Source organism: Gallus gallus, chromosome 9, assembly GCF_016699485.2.
Source record: "Gallus gallus isolate bGalGal1 chromosome 9, bGalGal1.mat.broiler.GRCg7b, whole genome shotgun sequence".
In the NCBI taxonomy this organism is placed as follows: domain Eukaryota; kingdom Metazoa; phylum Chordata; class Aves; order Galliformes; family Phasianidae; genus Gallus; species Gallus gallus.
Window position 1 is genome coordinate 7735545 of NC_052540.1, and position 21960 is coordinate 7757504.

Sequence of the window (21960 nt, forward strand, 5' to 3'; positions counted from 1 at the left end):
ACCGCTGCGCCCGGCCGTTAACAACGACTACCAGCGGCCCCCGCGACCTCCCCTATCCTCACAGCCGCGGGACCGCCGCGCAGGCGCAGCGCGCAGCCCCGCCCCTCCAGCTGCCGGGCCCCGCCCAGCGCCGCGCCGCGCCTGACCTGTAGTAACCCCTCTCCGACTCGCTCCCCCCCGCCGCCATTCCTGCGCGGCCCGGCCCCGCGCGCCACCGCCAGGCGGCCAATCGGGAGGCGCCCAGCCGCATACGGGATGAGCGCGCCCGGCGGCGGGCGGCCGAGCCGGGGCTGAGCCGAGGGGTACGCCGGGACCCTCCGCCTGCGGGCAGCGGACCGGTGAGTGTCTGGCGGCCGGACGTCCTCGTAGCGCAGAACGGAGCGGGCGGCACCCGCCGGGCCCGTCGCAGCCTCCGGCGGGGTGGCCTCGCGGCGGCCATCCGGGCCGGAGTGGTGCTGAAGGTGCCGGGGCCGCGCGGCGGGCGGTGGAGCGGCGGGCCGGGTCGGGCTGGGCTGGGCTGGGCTGGGCTCGGCTCCTCCTGGGGCGGCGTGCGCTGCGCTTTGTGCGGGACGCCCGGAGCAGCAACGAGGTCGGGCCGGGGCAGGTGGCGGTTCGGGGCCGGCTGTGCCAGCGTGGCGGGCTCTGGCTCTGGCTGCGGCGGCGGCCCCCCGGCCGGAGCTGCCCGCTGGGAGCGCGTCGCGCGCGGGCTTCGTTGTGCGGTCCGGAACGCGCCGCCTGCGGGAGCCCGACGGCTGAGGGCGGTGCTGTGCGCGCTGCCGGCCCGTGCGGCCGTGCTGCCTTCACGTTCCGAAGGGCTCCGTGCTGCTGCGGTGTGTGCCGCGGTCAGCCCGCTGGGCACTGCCTTCGGCCGTGGTACGCGAACAGGAACGCGTTCCGGGGCCGCGGCCGTCGCCGTGAGCAGCGCCGGGCTCGGGCAGTGCGAGCTGAGCACGGAGCTGATGCAGTCAGGAAGCAGAAACCTCCGGGAAAATTAGAACCGTGGGCTGCATGAAGGCAGCTGGAGGGAAGCGTTGCTGGGTTGTCTTCTGAGCTTCTTGAAGCAGTCCCCCCACAAAAAAGCCTCACCGCTATGTAACTTATATGTAATGGCACGTAGCAGCTAGAACGTAAAAAAGATGAAAAATGCCGCAGTTTGTATAGCAGTGCTAGGCTCTCAAATATATCTTCTGGCCTATAAATTGGATCTGCTTAGCACCAAGCATGGAGTTCTTGTGTATAAGTTGATGCACTCTTTAACTTTCAAAAAGCATTGTTATCAATCAGAATTTGTGCAAAAAGGATAAAACCTTGAATGTTTCTTAGGTAGCTTCAGAAGTTGCTGCGCCCTTTGGCCCAGTTTGGGGGTGAAGAGTAACAGTCAGAAGTCAGAAATGGTGGGTGCCTAAGCAGGTCTTGATGTGTCCTAAAAGGAAGGCAGTAGTCTGGGCGAGCCCATAAGACTTGGTGTCTGTCACCATCTGCACCACAGTGAGACCTGAAGTCATCGTGTTTGCATTTGTATTTTGCCCTCAGAAGCTGAGGAAAGGCATTGTTGCTCCTGGTGATCACTTCATCATGTGCATGTGTGCCCTGGGAGTGACTGAAGCTGAATGCTGCAACCCAAAGGCTTCCTTCCCTCTGCACGTTTGTGCTTGTGAGTCCCTAGAAACAAGAGGTGGAGCCAGGTCTGGTGCTTTGTTTGATGTTGATGGCTGTCTGGCAAACAGGAATAAATCTGGTGGCTCTGCTGTTCCCTGTGCTCGAGATAGCTCAAAGGCATCGGGCACTGTGGTATGGATCTGCTCCTGATTAGGGCAGGATCCATGCCTGGTGGCTGTGCACAGGCCTTAGGCCCTGGGGTGAGCTGCCAGGGCACAGGTGGTGGTTCCTCTTCTGAGAAGGGTGAGGAATGCTTCTGTCTCCTTACTCTGTCTTTCTTGCGTGAAGGATCCTAATTACATAAGGCTGCATGAGCAGAGCATCTTGGGCTGAGTGTGCTGGTACATACAAGTTCTCAATTTAGGGTGCTTTTATAAAACTGTTATGTTTATTTTTGTTGTTTGAGAAACTTCTCAAATGAGGAGATTTGGCTCTGGGGCTTTTACTTATCCTTTCAGCAGATCAGTGAATAGTTTGAGCTATAATCATATTAAAGACCACATCTTTATCAAAGAATCACCAAGACATCAGGAGCAAAGCAGCATGTGTGGCTTAGGACCAAACGTGAGAGAACTGTGGGTGGAGCATCTGTGTTCAGGGAGACCCAGGTATGGAGTTGTGTTCCAGAGGGGAGCATGAAGAATTGGGTCCTGAATTGTTTAGAAATCTGCTTTATGTTTAAAAGCACATTTTTTTTCCAGTGGAAGAGTAACAAAATCAAAACATACCTTGGCAAACTGCTGCTTCCTGCCACAGTGAGGAGGCCAGAGGAGTGATGCAGCCTGATGTGGTGCTGCTGGGCCCTACAGACCAGGTTCAGGTGGCTGCAATGGCACTGAAGCCACTTTTCTCAGCCCATGAAGAAATCCAGTTGTTTTTGGAGAGCAATTCAGAGAATTTACGTAAGATGCTGAATGGGGAGCTGACTGAAAGCCAGCTAATAAGAAATAGGAGGCAGAAGGATTTATGTGGAATTTAGGCCATCTGAATATGGCCCTAAGATGCGACTTAGTACTACTAAGTAAGGTGTATTAACACTAAGAAGACTTGGCTTTGATTTCTATCCATTTCGCGTGCTGCTGGTTACTAAGCAAACTCACGCTTCATGGGGCTGTCCTGGTGGGGTGCAGCCCTTCAGCCATGCCTCTGGGCCTCACCTGATGGCTGTGGTGTGCCCTGTGGCAGCAAATTGTCCACTCCTCTCAGGGCTCACCAGGCCACCTCCAGAGTGTTGCTGTCCCATCTCCTTCCTCGGAGTTCTCGAGATGTAATTGTGCAAAGCCCTCAGAAGGGAGGTCTCATCCTCCGGGTCCCCCTGTTTTGAACTGAGGGTGGAACTGGAGACCCCTGTGGTCCCTTCCCCTCAGAGTCACCCTGTGTCTCCAGGTAGCTGCTGCCCGCATGGTGGAAGTCTGTGAGCCAGCTTACTGCGTGCCGTCTGGCACCTCAGGTTTACTTCTCCTTCTTGGAGGAATATCGCAAGCACTTCAGGCGATCTTAACAAGCTCTCAAATGGCAAGGCATTATTTGTTTAATTTTGCAGTTAGAGTTGAAAGGACTGCTCTCCATTCTGAGATCCTGATCTACATGGTGGTTTGCAGTGTAGTAAAGCCTGAAGGGCCCTTGAAGATTTCAGTACTCTGCTTTGAGGTACTGTTTTGGAGATCTTGAGGGGAATAACCTGGACAGGCCGTATCCCAGTCGCACCTCCTGAATGGCCATTAATAAATCCAGGGCTACAGGTGAAACAAAAGTTGAAATCTGTGAAGAAAGCTCAAATCTCATTCCGCATTAGCTTCTAAATCAAATAGGGAAACGCTGTTCAAAACTCATGAGTTGTTTTGCAGCAGTCTCCGTTGATTCTTGGTAAGGAATTGCCCTCACAAGTGTCTCCTTGTCCCTTAAGTGAGTCTCCAGCTTGTGGGAAGTCGTAGTGCTGCTCGGTGTGTGTAATCTCACAGGAGGAGGCAGCAATTTGTCAGCACACGTGTTTTGGGAAGTTGTGTGTCAGTGTTTGTGATTGTTGTCAATTAGCAAGCCGTGCTAGCTCCTTACAACATCTGATGTGGGACAGACTGGCTTCTCAGTTTCATTAGTTTCCTGAAAAGCAGGGAGGATAACGTGAGGCTTATCAAAAGTTACTGAATTGCAGATTTTCACAGTCAAAAGCAGCGGTAACCAGATGCAAGCCTTTCCCTATTTCACTTAAAAATTGGAAATGCAGTACTCTGTTATTGCCTGAGTACTCTGTCAGCATCATCCTTCCTTGGAATGCTTATATCCACTAGATGAAAGCAGTGTAAGACCTGGACGGGCAGAAGAGATGACTTTATGTTGATTAAGCAGTGAAATTGCAATAGTACTGCAAATCCCAGATCCTGCCCAATTTCTGTTTGCTACTTTACATTCCTGTCTCTGGAAGACACTTCTGTGATAAACCCAAAGGATACTGTAAATGGAAAGTAGAAATACTATCTAGCAACAACTTGTCCGCATCTTCAGAGAGAAAAGTATTCTTCCTTTCTCCTCTTGCTCTCCAAAGCAACTTGCTGTGTTTTGTGCAGGTTGACAATTAGGACACATGGGAAACCTCAGTGTCCATGGGGAGGCTTTACTTGGGTTCCTTGCTTTGTGAGCAGTCATAGAGCAGTTAGTGCAGTGACGTGCATCTGTGCGTGTGATGACGTTTATCAGACCAAGCCTGTGGTGTGATTTGAACTTAAAACTTTGAAAAGCTAAGTTTTAAGGCACAGTATATTCTGTGAAACAGTGGAGCATGCTCTGCAGTTCTAAGCCAAACTTATTAAAATCAAAATGTGTGGACTCGTTCTCTGAGAATTTTAAAAAAAGTTAGAAAGTAGAACATGTATGGTGAGTTGTTAACAGTTTGGTGTGTGTATAATTTGTGTTTGGTAAAGAGGCTGTCTGTTATCTGTGTTAAATATGTTAGTGTATGGGAAAGGTAGAAGGGAGCAGGGAAGAAACCAGAGGTTGAGAGGGCTTTGTGGAAGGGTAGGAGTGGTGTACATGATCTATAATGCTTCTGCTTTTTGTGTCACCAGACTTCATAAGGATTTGTGGTGAGTACTGAGGAGGAGAGGAGAAGGGACGGTAAGGCAGCAGGCATAGGAAGAAGGCAGGAGGCTCAGCAGTGCTAGGGCAGGGAGCTTGCTTGCATGTGTGGGAAGTTGTGAGTTGCATCTGCTCTGCTGTCATAAAGTTCACAAATGATTTCGGAAGATCTGTCACCAGGGCTTGTCATGCATTTACAGCTGTGTGTATAATGGTTCTGATGAACCATGGAATTCCAACCCCAATGGCTTGGGTTGGAAGAGACCTCAAGGATCATCAAGTACTAGATCAGATTGCTCAGCGCCCCATCCCTCCTGGCCTTAACCCCCTCCGAGGGGGGGTGGGGCATCCACAGCTTCTCTGGGCATGTTGCAGCACTGCATCGCTGCACCACTCACCCAGTAAAGAACTTCCTCTTGACATCTAGTGTAAAACTCTCACAAGGGCAGAGCAGAGGGGGACAGTCCCCTTCCTCGCCCTGCTGCCACCCCTCTTCTGATGTAGCCCCGGATACCACTGGCCTTCCGGGCTGCAAGTGCACACTACTGGCTCATGTCATGTTTCTCATCAACCAGGACACCAAAATCCTTCTCATGTGGGCTGCTCTCAAGTTCTTCTCCCAGTCTGTATACATATCTGGGATTACCTCGACCCAGGCACAAAACTTTGCACTTTACTTTGTTGAACCTCATTGGGTTCACAAGGCCCCACCTCTCAAGTTTATCAAGGTCCTTCCGGATAGCATCCCTTCCTTCTGCTGTATCAACTGCACCACTCAGCTTGGTGTCATCAGCAAACTTGCTGAGAGTGCTCTCAATCCTATCATCTGTGTCGCTGATCAAGCTGTTAAAGAGTACCTGTCCCAAGACAGACCCCTAGGGGGATACTGCTTGTTACCAGCCTCCAACTGTACTTAGAGCCATCGACCACAACCCTCTGGCTGTGATCTTTCAACTAATTCCTTATCCACTGAATAGTCCACTTTTCAAATCCATATCTCTCCGAGTGCAGCAGGACTATGAGCTGCCATGTGAGCCTCCTAGCATGGAGGTTTGGCCCAACCAAGGCTGGTAGTGGGTGATGGAACATGGCCTTAGGGCAATTTACCAGGAACCTAAGAAGACATTCACAGGAACACGTGACAGATTCTGTTCCTGAAAATCTAATTTACCAGTAAAAGTTTTATTACAAGGAAAAAAAAATCCTGTCCATATCCTATGTTATGCATTCACAGCATTGTAACCAGTCCAGGGCATGACAGAGTGGAGAGATCTTCCAGCCTGGTGTAGATGTTTCTGTATCTAAAGTACAAGTTTAAGAGTATAATGGTTGCAGTTGTATTTTAATTACATTATTAGCTTCATCATTCATGATACTTCGGGGGATTTATTTTTTTATTGAAAGTTGTCGTTTGTTTTTAAATGTTTGTAGCTTATGAAATAGATAAAATTCTTGATTTCTGTTCTGAGATTCTGGAAATATTTAATAGCTTATTCTGGACTTCTAGTTGTCAACATGTATTAATCTAATCTGACCATCTGTATAACACAGGCAAAATAAATTTGGCTGAGAATATACACCAAATTCCTTCAAGTGCAGTTAGTACAATGGCACTTTTCTTTCTTAAAAAGGTCAATGTTCTTGTTTTTAAAAACTTGGGGTGGAGACTACCTAGAACAGGTACTGTAATGTTTCAATCTTGTTTATGTACTTGGGGTCTGAGGGTGTGTTTGTTTTCCCTGACTAGAGAAACAGAGGTCCCTTCTACCAGAGACTCTTTACCTATATGATGTTTGTATACTGATTCTAAGGACTTGAAATAACCTCTGTGAGTAGTTAATTACCTCCTCAGCTTTATCCCCTCTGGCCCCCAGCAGTGAGTCCTGGATGTAGTCCTTTGACTTTCAACACTGGACTTTGTAAATTCATTTTTAAAAGGTGATGAGCAAGGGGCTGAAGCTGTCGATCATGTTCTTAGTGCTTATCAGTGTTCTTAGAATAAAATGACGTCTAATTTAATGAGTCCTTGTTTTGCCTTTGTTTTGTATTCTGGGATTGTCAGGCATGCTCATTGCTGGAGCTGCTTGCCTTTGCTTACAAAAAAGGGAAGGGGTTATAAAAAAAGAGAGAAAAGGGTATTTGCTGTGTTGCAGATGAGGAGAAAGGTAGTCCTCATGTCCTCTTATGTCTAGGGTTAGAAAATAGGGTCTTTTCAAATGAGCATGTTAAACATCCTCATATTTTACTTAAATAAATTTCAAGTTCTCCCCACTTCCATTAGAGAATCAGAGCATTCAAGGGCTGCAGCAAAGCAGCCTGCTTGTCTGTGTTTTAAGCTTCTCTGCAACAGCCCCGTGTTTCCTCTACACACTTCCTGAGTGCAAAGAGTGCTGTCTGCTGGAGTTACCTGGAAACAGGGCATGGGGGGATGAAGGGCAGAGCGGAGCAGCTGAGGCAGCCTGCTGGGCTTCTGAATGTGCTTAGCTCAGGGAGCTTCTTAGCCAGATGAGGTGTTACAGAGAACAGGGCGGTGTATATGTGACAAAGCCATGAGTTTCTAGCTGGAATTAGCTAGTGACTAGTTGACCTAGTGTCATGCATGACCTGCTGTCATGCTTCTGCACATGGGACACGTTCAGCCGGCACTTGTGCAAATAACTGTGTTGTGCAGCATTCCGGTATTATAAGTTACGGTTTAGCTTAGTTTGAGCTTAGTTTGAAAACTGGAGTTAAATAAGCTGTGTAATAATTTAATATTAGGTTTCTGAGGAGAAAAGCAGTGTCTGTACATTGCTGCACAAGTGGAGTATATATTCAAGTGTAACTTAGAGTATTGCTGAGAAAATGCAGCTTGGGAGTCAAGGGCAGTTGTCTGTGAAGTTCTGTTTGGAGATGGGATTTCACAGGTATTAATGTAAGCAATCTAAAATGAACAGTCTTGAGGGACCTGGGATGTTCAGTCTGAAGGAGAGGAGGTTCAGAGGAGACCTCATCCTGCTCTACAACTGCTTGGAAGGAGGTTGTGTGAGTTGGGGTTGGTCTGTGCTCCCAGGTAACAGCGATAGGATGAGAGGGAATGGCCTCAAGTTGTGCTGGAGGATGTTCGGGTTGGCTATTAGGAAGAATTTCTTCTTAGGAAGAGTGGTGAATCATTGGCACAGGCTGCCCAGGGAGGTGGTGGGGTCACCATCCTTGGAGGTGGTCAAGGAAAGGGTAGATGTGTACCTGGGACGTGGCTCAGTGGGCCTGGTGGTGGCAGGTGGATGGTTGGACTAGGTGATTTTAGTGGTCTTTTCCAACTTTAATGATTCTGTGATTACAGAAAGTGTACTTGAATATTCCTTATTCACAGAACTTTGGATTTATATATTGTCCTTTTTATTTGTGCTCAGGAAGATCTCTGTGTGTTGTGCTCTGCATTTGTGTGGTTGCTGGGGTAAAGTACCACTCCTCATATGTCTTGCGTAGCCCTTGTGAGGGGCTCACTTTGTGAGATACCAAACAGCCAGAGACTTCTGTGCAAGTGTTGTCCTACAGCGCTGCTTCCTGCATCGGCAACTTTCCAGTTTGTGTGATAGCTCAGGAGCGTTGCGGTTGCTCTCCTGCTGGGTGGCTCGGGGATATACCTTCTGTACATGAGTGACTGTTACAAAATGCAGCCTGAAACATGCAGGTGGGCTTTGGAGCAGAAATCCTTCGCTGAAATGTGGTGGTTCCATCAGGAAGCCTCACAGCAGCTACCGCTGCCAGAGGAGGGAGCTTCGCCTGATTGGGAGGTGCAGTCACCGCAGCAGAAAGTGGGGGAGAAGAGCTGACGTTCCTGCGGAGTTAATTCATTACATTTTTTGCTGGTAAATTCTTGTAGCCGGCTGGACACAGTTATGTTGCAAAAAACAAAACAAAACAAAAAAAAAAACAAAGGAATTAGAGCCTGAACATTTATTTGTCCTTCAAAATATAAAGTGTATTTAAAATGTCAGCAGCTCAGCCTGTCCAGTTAAGTGGTGAAATGTGCCACTTCATCAGTCCGATGTCTTTCATTGTGCTGTGGATGTCCTTATCCCTTTAAAATGGGTTCAGCTCCTCTTGAAAGTGTAGTTCATCTGGCTGGTATTCTTCCTGTGAAGAGCTTTTTTTAAAGACTGAATAAATCTTTACTTTTTCTTTGGAAGCCTATAACATCATTTTGGTCTCTAGGTATTACTTTGTTGATTGACTTAAGTGTGTTTGTCTGCTGCTTGCTCTTTAAAGAGGTTCTGGATTAAAGTTATCCCTAGCAGAAGCCCGTAAGGTCAAAAAGAAATGTTAAAGAAGACAATGGCACAAAAATACAGGGCCTTACCTGACTTCAGAGCTGTCTGTATGGTTTTTTTGTTTGTCTTTGTAGGGTATATAGGTTAATGAATAATGTTTACTGTCACGTTATAGGAAAACAGCTCATCTAAAAGTAAATGAGAACATCTCTGCGCATGCTAGAAATTTCTGATATTACATTAGTTCTTATCTGACAAATATAACTGTTATGCAATGCACAGCCAGGCTGAGCATACAGAAACAGAACACTGATTTCTATTTTGATTGTTTTTCGTTTGTTTTAATCAACTCCCCCCAAACAAGCCTGTTTCACAGCTCGGCATTTCAGCTTCACCAGAAATAAGTGAAGTGAACTCAGGCTGTGTTTTGTAGTAGAAAATGCATATCACACCATTCTGGTCTTTCCATTCATACTGAAAGCAGAGTCTGCCTCCCAGTGGACGTACGTAGCAGGATTGTCTTAAACAATTGGAAGATGGCAGTAAGTTGAAATTTGGAGAAGGATAAACTGGCAGCGATGACTGGGCCGTTACTCCCCTTCTGCAGTAGCTAGAGTTGGGGGTAATGTTGGAGCTTCCATTCAGTGTGTGGAGCTCTTACATGCTGTGTGTGTAGCGGCGTTGGTGTCCTCGTTTAACTGCTCTCTGATGTGTAATTTGTAGCTGTGGTTTAAAAACCTAATAGTATAGTTGGGAAATTGGTGCTTACCTCTTTTTGATGTCTAGTATGTAGATACCAAAGTTACTCTGACGTCTTCAGTTGTAGTAAGGTGCTTCGTCCATCAAGTTTGCGACCTTGGACTTGATTTTAATTACTCTTATGAGTAGAAGATTGATTGGCCAATCCATGAAACGTTTCATCAGACTTAAATAAGTTAAAAGCTTAAGGAAAATAGATTTTAAAATATTCTGAGTAAGAACATTGCTAGGATCAGAATTGCAGGGAAGGCTGTTTTTTTCAACTGATGTTAGTATCTTCAAAGGATGTTTATGTGCTGTACGTGACAATAGGTTCAGGAGTGCTTGTTTAGGTGTCTGTAGCATTGCTTTTCTGTTGATTTAGGTTTCTGCAATGATACCCCTGGCTCCAGTAATGGCCAGAGTTGATACAAAGGGAGGTCCACCCTTCTGGCCTGACAAGAAGGTTTAAAGTGGATCAGCAAGCTAATCAGACTTGTTTCTAGCCACACAGGCACTAAAGTAGTGGGACAATGGAGGGGAAGAGCTGGATTTTGCAAACAAATGCTCTGTTTTTATTAGCAGCCCAGCATTAAATGTGCTTGAGCCACGTGGGAACTGCTGCTGTGGCTGCCCAGCACTGTCACAGACCCGTCCCACAGCTGCCCTACTGCTGCCTCTCCCCAGCGGCTGCGTGCCCAGGTGTGCCTTGTGTGCAGGAAGGCCTGAGCTGCCAACAGAGACTCAGGAAGGCATGCATAGCACCAGCACTGCCCTCCAGATCACAGTCTGTGTGTTGGCTGGGCTGTGGGGTTCCCGGTCAGCCGGGCCTTGGGGCTCTGTGGGGTTCCTGTCTGCTCTGTTTCTTTATAAGCAGTTTGTGGAAACACTTCTGCAGTAGCTGTGAGGAACAAGGGTTTTTAGATGAAACTGACAAACTTATCTTGCAGAACAGCTCTTCCACTTAGATTGGCATATATTTAGATTTCTGTTCCCAAAAGCGTTCATTGCCTCAGCCTGTATCTCATATAGTATTCAGTGGAATTTCCTCATGAAATAGAGGCCGCTAGCTACTTCTGTGTAGTACTTTCCTTCCCATTTTTATGCAGGTGAACACATGAATGTTTAAAAATAAGTAACAGCAACTTCTTCTAGAACTCTTCTTTCTGTAAAAATAAGTAGCTCACTGGCTGAATATCAGCAAAGAAACATTTAAAGTCCAGATGTAAACTAGCAGAGGCAATTATGCAAAGTTTGCAAACAGTGTGAAGTTTTGTATAATGTGTTTTGCTACGTTGTCTTCATTTTCTTAATATCAGATATTGTCTGATATATTGTCCAATAAAGGCTAGCCTGTTAATAACCCTTGTTAACTTTTCTGCAAATATTAACAAATCAATTAGCTTGCAGGATTCACCGATGTGAGAAATTTACAATTTAAAGTCTCAGGTGCACACATATCAGTGTTTTTGAGTGGATGTTCTGAACTCCTTGGGTGTGAGTTCAGTCATGTTTAGTTGCTGTGTGTGACAGAAGTTGGATGGGAGCACCTTGATACTTAACCTCCAACTGGGCCAGCCACTGAAACCGTCTTGTGGAAGAGATAATCTGCCCGAGGAGTGAATGGCTTTGTAAATGATCATGTTTGCAGTCAGGGAATATGTAGGAAGTGTTACCTGTGCTGCATATTTGAAATGTGAGTTGCTGGTGTGTGTTTTGAGTGTGACTTCTTTCCCCAAAGAGTGATAAATAAACCCTTTGCCTATAGTAGATTGAACTTGATGTTTGTGATGATTACTGCTTTATGTAGTCTTTTTAGTGCAGGAATATTTATTACTCTTGCTGAAGTCTATTCCATGCATAGATATATATACACACATGCACATGGCCTTGTATATCTATTTCACTCCCAAATGGTGGAAGCAGTGGTAAGAGCTGCTGACTCTGTCTGCTGCAGCACCTTGGTTGTGCTGTGCTTAGGCATGAACAAGGACTGTCCTGCTGCACATTGTAACAGAGTTTGTTTTAACTTAATATCCTGGGCCTGGACTCTCCAAGGTGATACAGTGTAGTGGTAGATAAGCAAAAGGATTTGTTTGTTTATTTGTGTATGTTTCAAAACAGAAGTGAAGGAGCCAGGAATATCTTTTGTAATTCACATATGTAATTGGGATTTTCCACTTTTAGATCTTGCAGTTGCCTGTGACAGCTCCTGTTGAGTAAACTGAGTCAGGCATGTCTTGTATCAGCTGATGTACCTGTACCTGCCATAATAAAAAGTTGCATAAGGTTTATTTTTCTTATTATTTTATGCTTTTATTGTACTGCCATTGCTATAAGCAGATGAATTAGTAAATACATTCCTGCAAGGATTTTATTTCTCATGTAACAAAAGTTTGCTTCTAAACCAAAAGGGTGTGACAGCATTAGCATAAGAAGTGTATCAGGCCAAATCACTGCTTATGCACTAAGCAGGATCAGTGCTGAGCACTGCCGGTGTGCTGCCCCAAACCCAGCAGTGGGGGTGCTGGTTGCCTCTTCTCAGGCTGGTTGAAGAAACCCATGGTCTTACTCTTAGCTGCTTGTTGCCTGTTACATGAAATAGCTTTACATATAAATAGAACTGCTTTTACATGTGTGCAGAATTGTTTGCTTCTATGCTTTTTCTGTATAAATGATTTTGTGTAAATTAAAATCTCTCTCCCCCAGTACTTAGTTTAATCTGCCAGTTTTCTTGCATATTTGGTCAGGGTTTGAACACCCCAACTGCGTTAGGTGAAACCAGAATGTGTGTGTGTTATCTGAGGGCCTGAATGCTTACAGCTAACGTGCCGAGTAGGCTGCTAACTTACACATTTCACATACTTCATATATTTTTATTTGTCAACGACTTACTTAAGAACAGCATGTGGGCATTGTAAAGGCAGTGGGTGCTCTCACAGTGCACTGGCTCTCACCAATAGTTACTAAACCTACACAGGATCCCATTCCTGTCTGCTTTCCGTTCCCTGCCCCAAAGTGTTGAGTTCATTTAACCTCTTCCTGTGATCCCGAGTAGTTGTATGAAGAGGATGATGACCACAGATCATCATTTCAAGGACATCTTCAGACAAACCTTACAGGATTTCAATGCGAAGAAATGGGTCTCATCTGATCTGTAGGCAGGAAAATGTATTTGGAAAATGCTTGGTTTTTTTTTAATCTATAAAAAAATAGCATTTGAAGCAGTAAAGCTCATTTTTGTAAATGTTAATTTTTAAAAGAATCCATTTGAAATAATTATGTAGACCTTTTGTCACAGTGAAACCTTAATACAATTAATGATTTGCAATTCAAAGAAAGCAACTCCAACCATGGGGTTTTGTTCAAGGCTTTGGATAAGCCATGGAAAAAGAGCTGAAGATCAGACCTTGGTGCACTTACTTATTTTTTTCCCAAAGACAGTGGAAAAGGTTCCTTTCTCATTCTGAGATGGGAATAAAGCTGTTTGAATATCAGCAAAATCAAAGGGGAAGCTGCTGTTCTAGAAGGTCTCAGTGCCTCCCTAACCAAAGAGCGGTGCAACCTCCAGTGAATGTTTCTGGACAGCTTGCTTGTTTTTCAGACAGGGACTTTCTTTGGAGAAGAATTTTCCAAAAGGTATGAAGTCGGTTGCCATTATTTCTTGCCTGTCACAGAGTTTGGTTAAATTCCTTTTCTTCTGCGTAGCCACAAATAACTTCTTCAGCTTTATAAGGGAAAAGTGTCTTCTCCTCTCTGCCCCGAGCTGGGCCAGACACAATTCCCATAGTGTGTTAATTCCTGAACTTCTGTTAATTCGTGAACTTCTGTCTGCTGAATTCAGAATGCAAACGTCACGTTCTGTGCTGCTATCAACAGCACCATAATTTTTTTTCTGGACAACAGCAGCTTATTGTCTGGCACGTGGTTATTTCCATTTAAGTATCCTTCAGTGACAGCCTAAGAACATAAGTCTCTTCAAATGATTACTGAATTTGCCCTTTAGCCTACTTAAGATTTTTTTTTATCACCGCTTGTTTTGCCTTTGATCTTAAAAATAATATGTACACACTGTTCCATTTTAGGTTTTAAGCTCCTTTCCCCTCTGCTGCTTGCTCCAGTGAGTATCTACAAGGAAGGGCTCCTGTGCTTGAGTTAATACTGGTTTCTGGGTGCTTTGCAGAAGTACTTTTGCTTGGAGTTCTAAGGAAGTGAATATTTTGGAGAAAGATGGAATTAATCTCATCCCATGCACTTAGGGTAGTAGATCAATTACAGGAGGATGCACAAATCTAATGCTTGTGATAAAGTGAGGTTTCTTTGCATTACTAACTTTCATCTTTTATGATACAAACTTTTTTTTTCTACCAACACTTCTTTTTGTTAGGGTGTTTGAAGTTGGTAGATGTTGTAAGACATCAGCAAAGCTGATACAGGATTGGCACTGTAGCCTGTGAATGGAAACTTCGTTCCTTTAATAAGAACAGTCAAATCTGTGCATCTTGTGCACACATCAGTATTAGTTTGCTGACTTAGGTTGTTGCTCTTCATGTAATTGTATCAATACACTTGAAGAGTTAACTGAATGATATGTGTGATTGTAGTTAGACTGTTCTGCTTTTATGGGCAGAACTGTTTTTGTAATGGGTAGCTCATTTGCTGTTGCAGAAATTCATCTTCAACCATTATAACAGTTGTCTTTGATTTGCCATAGTAATTTTAATTAATTTTGTTGATTGTGTGGATCTTTTGGATAGACAGACTAATTTATTTGCTCTGCAATAGAACACATTAGGACACTGCGTCATTATAGTCATGAGATATGATAAACTGTGCTTAAAAAAAAGTGAATGTAGTATAGTGGTGTTGTAAGGACATTGGAGGAAGTTGCACAACGTCCTCATAGTGCTGTTGCTAGGATTTGGGCTGATCAGTGGTTGGGTGACCTACGATCATTCTCCTGTACAGAATGGTTATGTGACTTGTTTTCTTATGTTCTGTACGGAGGTCGATGACTTACAGTAGAAGGATGTGCAGATTGCTGTTCAGATATACATGCAGGTGTTCTGATGTGATCAGAGAGAATCTTTTGAAATTGTGACTGCGTGGTGTTTGTCCTGAAATGTTATGTGGCTACATGTGTAATTTATTTAAAAAAAACAAAACCAAAACAACAAACCAACAAAACAGGTCCTGAATTCCACAACAATTCTATGTTTGTACTGTTTAACGTCCAAAGAAATGCAAATACCAACAGCCCTGCAGCCTGTTCAATGCAGCAGAAGAGTGTTTCCTCAGTATGGGTGGCTTGTGGTGTTTGTGTTGGGGATTAAGGCTTCTGTCCTGACTTCTGCATGGAGAGGCCTGCTTCTCATATGTGTTGTAATGCATTCTCAATTCATTCTCTCTCAAACATAGCTTACTGTTAACTTTTTGTTTCTTTTTTTGCAGATCTTTTTGGATCCCTGTCTGATGCTCCATGGTCTCAAACTCTCCCCTGGAACTGTCACAAGGAGCCAAAATGAAGTTGAAGCATAACATCAACCCCGTTCTTCTGCAGTTTATAAACTTTATTATCTTGGTGTACACAGTTGTAACGTACATTCCTTGGTACATATTTTCAGGCTCAAGGCAGGCTATAGCAAAATCCAAGCAGGTTAAGGCTAGACCTGTGAATAACAGGCCTGGGGGTGCGTACAGGTCTGTCAACAGTCTGCACTGCTTAGCTTCAGTTCTGTATCCTGGCTGTGATACACTTGACAAAGTTTTTAAGTATGCAAAAACTAAATATAAGGACAAAAAGCTGTTAGGAACGCGGGAAATCCTGAAGGAGGAAGATGAAATCCAGCCATCAGGAAAGGTTTTCAAAAAGGTAAGGGTTTTTGCAGTCTGCCTTTTGAGAACTTTTTATTCCGTGTATTTACTTTCTCTTGCAACATTTCTAGCCCAACAGAGCAAGTTGGGGGGAGGAAAAGAAAGCTGCTACCTTTCACTTATTTACTTTAAGTGTTTGGCTGGTGTAACTGGCTTAAAGTTCTTATTTTAGGCAAGCAAAAAATATTTCCCTTTGTCTTATTCTAAATTATAATTAAAGGTAATAAAGTAAAGTATTCAATGCCTGTACGCAGAAGTGCCTTTTCAGTGAAATTAACTGTAAATTAAAGAGTTTACAGTTTTGCCCTGCATGTTCAGGTCTTTAATGGAATTTTTGCTTGGAAAAGGATTGCCCAGACTTTAATTGGAGAACTTTTATTCTCGTGTCTCCTTTAAGGTGATCTTCTCTGCTAATCTGTAATTGTAGTGCAGAGAGGGAGGTTTAATTTCAGTATAAAACTGCTGTTTCAAGAGACTGAGGTTTTTGTAGTCTTCAAAGTTCAGGGCTTGTATTGTTAGTTGCTGATTCGTGTTTGATTAGAGGCATTTAAATGTAGTTTTGCCTAAAGAAGTGAACCAGAATACACAGATGAGCAAAGAAGGGTTTGAGTCCTTTGCTTCTATTTTAGATGTTATTGTGTGCACTTTTGGGACTATTTTTGATTAAGATTGGTTTTCCTGCAGAAGAAAAAGTTCTCTCTGCGTAATAAAGGGGTCCTTAAACAATGCCAATTTTAATTTCTGATATAGGAATAGATCAGTTAATATCACAATACTTGGCAAAATCTAGTTGTTTTGAAACCTTTACAGATTTGTTAGTGAAACTTCCTCTCTGTCATTAATTTTTCACTGTGAGTTAAATGCTGGTCAGAAATGCACTTTCTTTTTAGAGAGGAGGGTACATAGAATCTTCTTTGATTCATGCTTTGCTGCCCTGTAAAGAAACAGAAAGGAGTTGGTGTTGTGCAAAGTAAAGGCTTCTGGGCACAGGTCAGAATTTTGTCTGCCTGTGATCGGTGCTCTGTTCTTCAAATATAATTGCTAGCGTAAGGCTTAAGATCTTATGAGTTTTAGCCTTTCCTATTATGCAAACAGCATACTCTGAATACTGGAAGGTTGAAGAATGTTGATGTTGACCTACTTAAATTACTTATTTTTTTCAGTCTTTAGACTTAGAAATTACCTAAGCTAGGTAATTCTATCTAAGCTTGACACAACAGTTCATTATGAGGGTTGATTGCCATGTTTGCCCTGACGCTATTCTGTTCCAAGTTGTGGAATTAGCAAGTAGCTTTACTTTATTTTTTTTCTCCATTAGGAAGACAAGATTTCTTATTACCTCATAGCACATTTTAGCAAGTGAGTAAATGTGAAAATTGCACAAGATGCCTATGACTCTGAATGTCAGGGTTCTTTGATTTTGGTCTTTCATACCATGCGTCTCTTCACTGCCCACGTCCTCTTAGTGAAAGTTAAGGCTGAGATTTATTTGGCACAGCTTTTTAAATATGTGACAGTTCTCGGTTCTTATGTGTAGCACATGTAATTCATGTCCCTTATGGGAGCTGCAGAACCTGTTGATTATTTTTTCCCTTTCAGAAATTGAACGGAGTGGTGGGAATGGTTTATGTGTTTATCTGAGGTCATCTGTTTGTCAGCGACAAATCTGAGTGTAGATCATGGATCTGTGTACCGAATTGCATTTCCTATTAGAAGATGGCTTTCTGATGTGCGAATTGCATTGGGCTAGATTCGCCTAATTAATTTATGGAGTAAATAAATATCCCCTCAAATTAAAGCAAAGCTTCCGATTCTTAACAGAACTAAGTGTATGTCCACTTTAAGCTTAAATTGTTTAAAGCTAGGTATTATGCATCTTTAAGCTCGCATACTATCTTAATTTAGAGAGCAGTGATATCCAAGATAATCTGTACTGCTTTTGGAACTTTATATTTTATATTATTGTTTGAAAAATCTATTCCTGTATACTGGCCAAGGAAACCATAGACTTCAAGTAAAAACAAACAGCAGAACAACAAGGATAGGAAATAGCGTGAGTTTAGATATTGGGTCATTATGGTGGCAGGAGTTTGATAATACAGAATCTGTGCTCTTCAACACTTTATAAAAAAAAAAAAAGAGGCAAGAGAATGAGCAGTGAGGTACAAGAAGAGCTTTTCCTTGCAGCAGGGGGGTGCTGCAGTGCTCCGGGTGCCTGGTGCAGAAACCTGCTGGGGGCTGCAGGGAGGTTCTGGCTGCGATGGGCAGAACAGAGGTAGCTGGTGATGATGAAAAATGCCTTAGGTGCTCCAAGGCAAACAGTATTTTAGGGAGTGTGTGGTTCTTCCTTTTTATTGTTGTTTCGAAGAACACTCAGCTTCAAATTGTAGTTGAGATTCTTTGAGGCTTCTGAGCTGTTTGTCAGCAGGCTGCAAATGGTCAGTGAGGTCGGGCAGTTCTATGACTGTGTGCCTGCTGTTCCTTTCAGAACATTTTATGGCACCTTCATGCTAAAAAATATGTATGTATTGAATACAGCTGCCCTATCATTTGGTTAAAAAATGTTCACCAGACAGCAAATACTTATTCTTCAGTAATTTGATAAATTGCCCAATGTTAATGCAGTACAGATACTAAATATTTTTCCAGCATTAAAGGACAAGATTGAAGCATTTTTACTAACTTGCAGTTTCAATGTGGTTAAAAACTGATGCACTAGAGGGCAGTGTCTTTCTACTCACCTACCTTTTCTAAGGAAACGTGGAGAGGTGCTGTCTCTTCTGATTTCATGTTTGGTTTTATGTGTCCGTTTAATCAGTTCTGAATAATCCTGGCTCCTTGGCCTTTCTCTTGCAAACTCTCAGACAGTTACTTTCTTGGCATGTGTCAGTAGTGAGAGCAGGGAGAGGTTCTGAAAGCTGCAAAGTAAAGCATGTAGGTGAACGTTCAAAAGATTAAGGCCTGTGGTAAGTGCCATAACAGCTCTTTACAGTAGAAACTTTACACAAAAGGGGCCAAGGAGGGAGATGTGTTTGAAGATGGGTATTCAAATATCAGGAAGGGTGTGTGAAACCATAAGCTGCACTGTATCATGCAAAGGAAGCATGCAGGGAAGTGCAGAAGAATGGAACGTATACAAAAGTGGTATGCTGGTGATGGAAGGAGGGGATAGGAAAGAGACCCTGGGTGTGGGGAGGGGATGAACGTGGGAATTCAAATACATAGAAGGCAGTAGCAAAAGTAAAACCCAACATAGCCTGGTTGAGAAAAATCTTAGTTGCTCACACTCACCAGTGTTCTCCAAAAAAGCAGCTTCCAGTGTGTTACCCCCTTTCTGCAGGTTGTCTCCTGTTTCAGGAAAGCAAAGCACCAGTGGGGCCTTTTTTCACTGCTTTGTATCAAACTGGCTTAAACAGTGAGGGTAAATTATTTAAGAAAGTGAAAGGGAGAAAGAATCACAAGTGTTAAAAGATCAGTTTTTGACTGTTTGATGATTTATTATTTTAACTTTGGCAAGTCACACCGTGAATGGTGAAAAAGACCAAAGGCTGTTGATTTACTAGTTGGCAAAGCTACCAGAAGTGGTAACAAGAACCTGCTGCTTTTTCCTGCTCTTATTTAAGAGCAGCATTCTGAAACTCATCTGTAAGTGGAGAATGGTGGTAGGAGGGGTGTTGCTTCAAATTGCTTTCAACTGGTGAGTTTTGTTGAGACTTTCCAAGGTGTTTGGGGGGGAAATCTTTCTCAAACTGAAATTAAAACTTGAAATAATTGAAGTTTTGATGGATAGGAAAACGTGCAGGGTTTTTTGTTTGTTTTTGAAACATTAAAATGTTCCCTTACCAGAAGCACTTTGGTGTGTTAAAGTGGCTGGCATGCCAGGTCCCTGTCATTGGCGTGTTAGCAGTGAGTTGGTGCCCGGGCACTGTACCCGTGGGGTTGCCAGCATCCATGCCTGACCAGGCAGCATCCTGCAGTGGTTCTCGGCTAGGACAGCCGGGGACTTGCTGGTGATCCTCCTGCATTAAGGGTTTTGGTTCTTGAGCAGCCTACTTGTCTATGAGGCTGCTTCTGTAAATAAGGTAGGGAATCCTGAGCAGATATGTGTGTGAGATCTGTTTATTTTTCAGTGGTAGTGGTGTTGTTGGCAAGTATTGGTTTTTGGTTTTGATAAATGATATTTTCTAATGAAAATGCTTTTGAAATTTCCAAGCATCTTTCTGTGTCTGTCCTGAATTCAGAAAGCGTTGTCTCCTTAAATGCAGGCATTAATGAGCAGTATGGGTTAAGGCTGTAGTGGGTACAACTCAGTCAGCAGTAAACTTCAGCAGCTTGAAAAAGTGTGTTGATAAAAGAAATGTATTGAAATTTTGTTTTCTTTCTGTTAAAACTCAAGAGAGATTTTCAAATTCATTTTGCTAGGAAGTCTGGAAATGCAGCCTTGTTGGAAAGGTCTAAGATACTTGACCACTGAAAATGCTGGTGTTCAGAACTGTCAGGGTGCTTGTAGCTAGATAAGAAAGGTAAATAAATGTCTTTGTATTGCACCTACATATGAACGTTTCTAGGAATCCTCTAAATAACCTGTTACTTGGTGAGAAAATGGCACTGAAAGGTACAAGCGTACACATAGGAGCCCGCTAGGTACTGAACTGAAGTCAAATCCAGTTTCACTGTGCACCAACTTTCCATACAGAAAGAAAGTGTGGTTGCTTAACTTTTTCCACCCAGCTTTTCAGTGCTGAGGTTTGCCAGCAGTTTCCCGTCTTCTGTCCCGCTTCTGTTTGGCAGTAAAACATGGCAATAAGATTGTTCTTCTTCCCCTGACGTTTGTCTCAGGACAAACAAAGGGAATGGAATTTCATAATTTCTGTCAGAACCCACGGATACAGTGCTTTCTGGATTCCAGTTTGTTAGTCTTTCTTAAGATCAAACACCTATGTATCGTATTTGTGTAGGAGAATCTTAGTCCAAATGTCTAAGAAAGCAGATGCACTGAAAGGCTTGTATTAGCTGGAACTTGTCACACTCTATTTGAGAAAAAAGCTTTGTAAAACCAAAGGCATATGGGTCGGATAATCACAGCCTTTCTTAGGGGTTCTGAACTGTGAAATACAGTGGGAATTGTGTGTTTTCCTATTGTGAAAACCAAAACGAAGGTGGTAACGTGCATGGAGACGTTGCAGTGTTTGTGTTGGAGCTTCCACAGCTGCTGTAATTGTTGGCAAGAATATTTTCATTATTAATAAACTGGTGTTAAATTTTAAACAGCTTTGGACATCTGCAGCTTATTCACATGGAGAAGGTTGAAGTAGGGCATATATTAAGGCTTTTTGTTTTTTAAACTGAATTTATTATTCTTGTTAGGTCATCCTTGGCAAGTACACCTGGCTTTCGTATGAAGATGTATACATCAAAGCTGTTAATTTTGGAAATGGGTTAGCAGTGTTGGGTCAGCAACCAAAGACAAACATTGCTATCTTCTGTGAGACTAGAGCTGAGTGGATGATTGCAGCACAAGCCTGCTTCATGTGCAACTACCAGCGTAAGTACGAGTCTTTCCTAAAGCTTTAATTTCTTTTGATTAAGAGGACAACATGAAAATAAACCTCTTTATTCACTGTACACACTAAGAGAAGTTTATATAGGACACTAAAGATTTTTTTCCCCCTTTAAAAAATTATAATAATGCTGCATAAGATAGAGACTGTACTTCGTCGTTACTTTACTGAGTAGAGAAACCTGTAGTGTTTGCAGCTGGGTTATGGTTTCAGTAAATGTATCTTGCTCAATGAATTTCTGAGAGAGGTTTATTTTCTTCTAATCTCAAGTCAGTACATATTCCCAAGTTCCTAAAAACAAACAAACAAAAATCACACACGAATTCATTGACTCAATTTAAGGAGTTGACGTCGAACTTTAATCTGCAATTTTTATTTTACTGGATATTTTGTCAGTTCTTCAATTGTCATTTTAGTTTATTGTATTGTTATCTCTAAAAGTGAAAATGAACAGCTGAGTCTTGAACTTATTTTGGAGAGCTCTTTCTAATTCAAAAGCTCTTTAGTAACTCCTCTTCCAAGGTATAAGCTACTCCTCAGTTCAAACATTGAGCTGAGCTTAATATATTTAGTATGTTTTCTCATTTTGCTTTCTGTTCTCTCTCAACTTTCTCATAGCCCATTTTGTCTTTCTCTCACTGATAGTATCTGCATCAATAACACCTAGTTCCTGGTCCGTTAGTCCTCTGCTGTTTCACTGCTGAGACCACTAACAGTGGGCAAAGCAGAGTCTGTTCAGGGAGGTAGAAGCAGAATAGGACAGACTGGCTGGAGCTGTCCTTGCACTGCTTCACTTTGCAGTA

The 21960-nt window shown here is 43.3% G+C and overlaps 1 protein-coding gene across 3 annotated transcripts in view; it reads left to right on the top strand.

The window, feature by feature from the left end:
* The first annotated feature begins 246 nt into the window (after positions 1-246).
* Positions 247-21960, top strand: part of ACSL3 (acyl-CoA synthetase long chain family member 3) — a 43293-nt gene continuing 21579 nt past the window's right edge. For 2 of the 3 annotated variants that reach the window (XR_005862199.2, XM_015277032.4), the window contains exons 1-3: positions 247-338; positions 15174-15594; positions 20964-21141. Coding sequence is in view for 2 of the 3 variants with exons in the window: in XM_015277032.4 (XP_015132518.2) it covers positions 15202-15594; positions 20964-21141 (571 nt within the window). In the remaining variant the exon portion in view is untranslated. Of the gene's footprint in view, positions 462-15173; positions 15595-20963; positions 21142-21960 lie in introns of all 3 variants that reach the window. The other variant, XM_015277033.4, reaches the window with a different exon arrangement.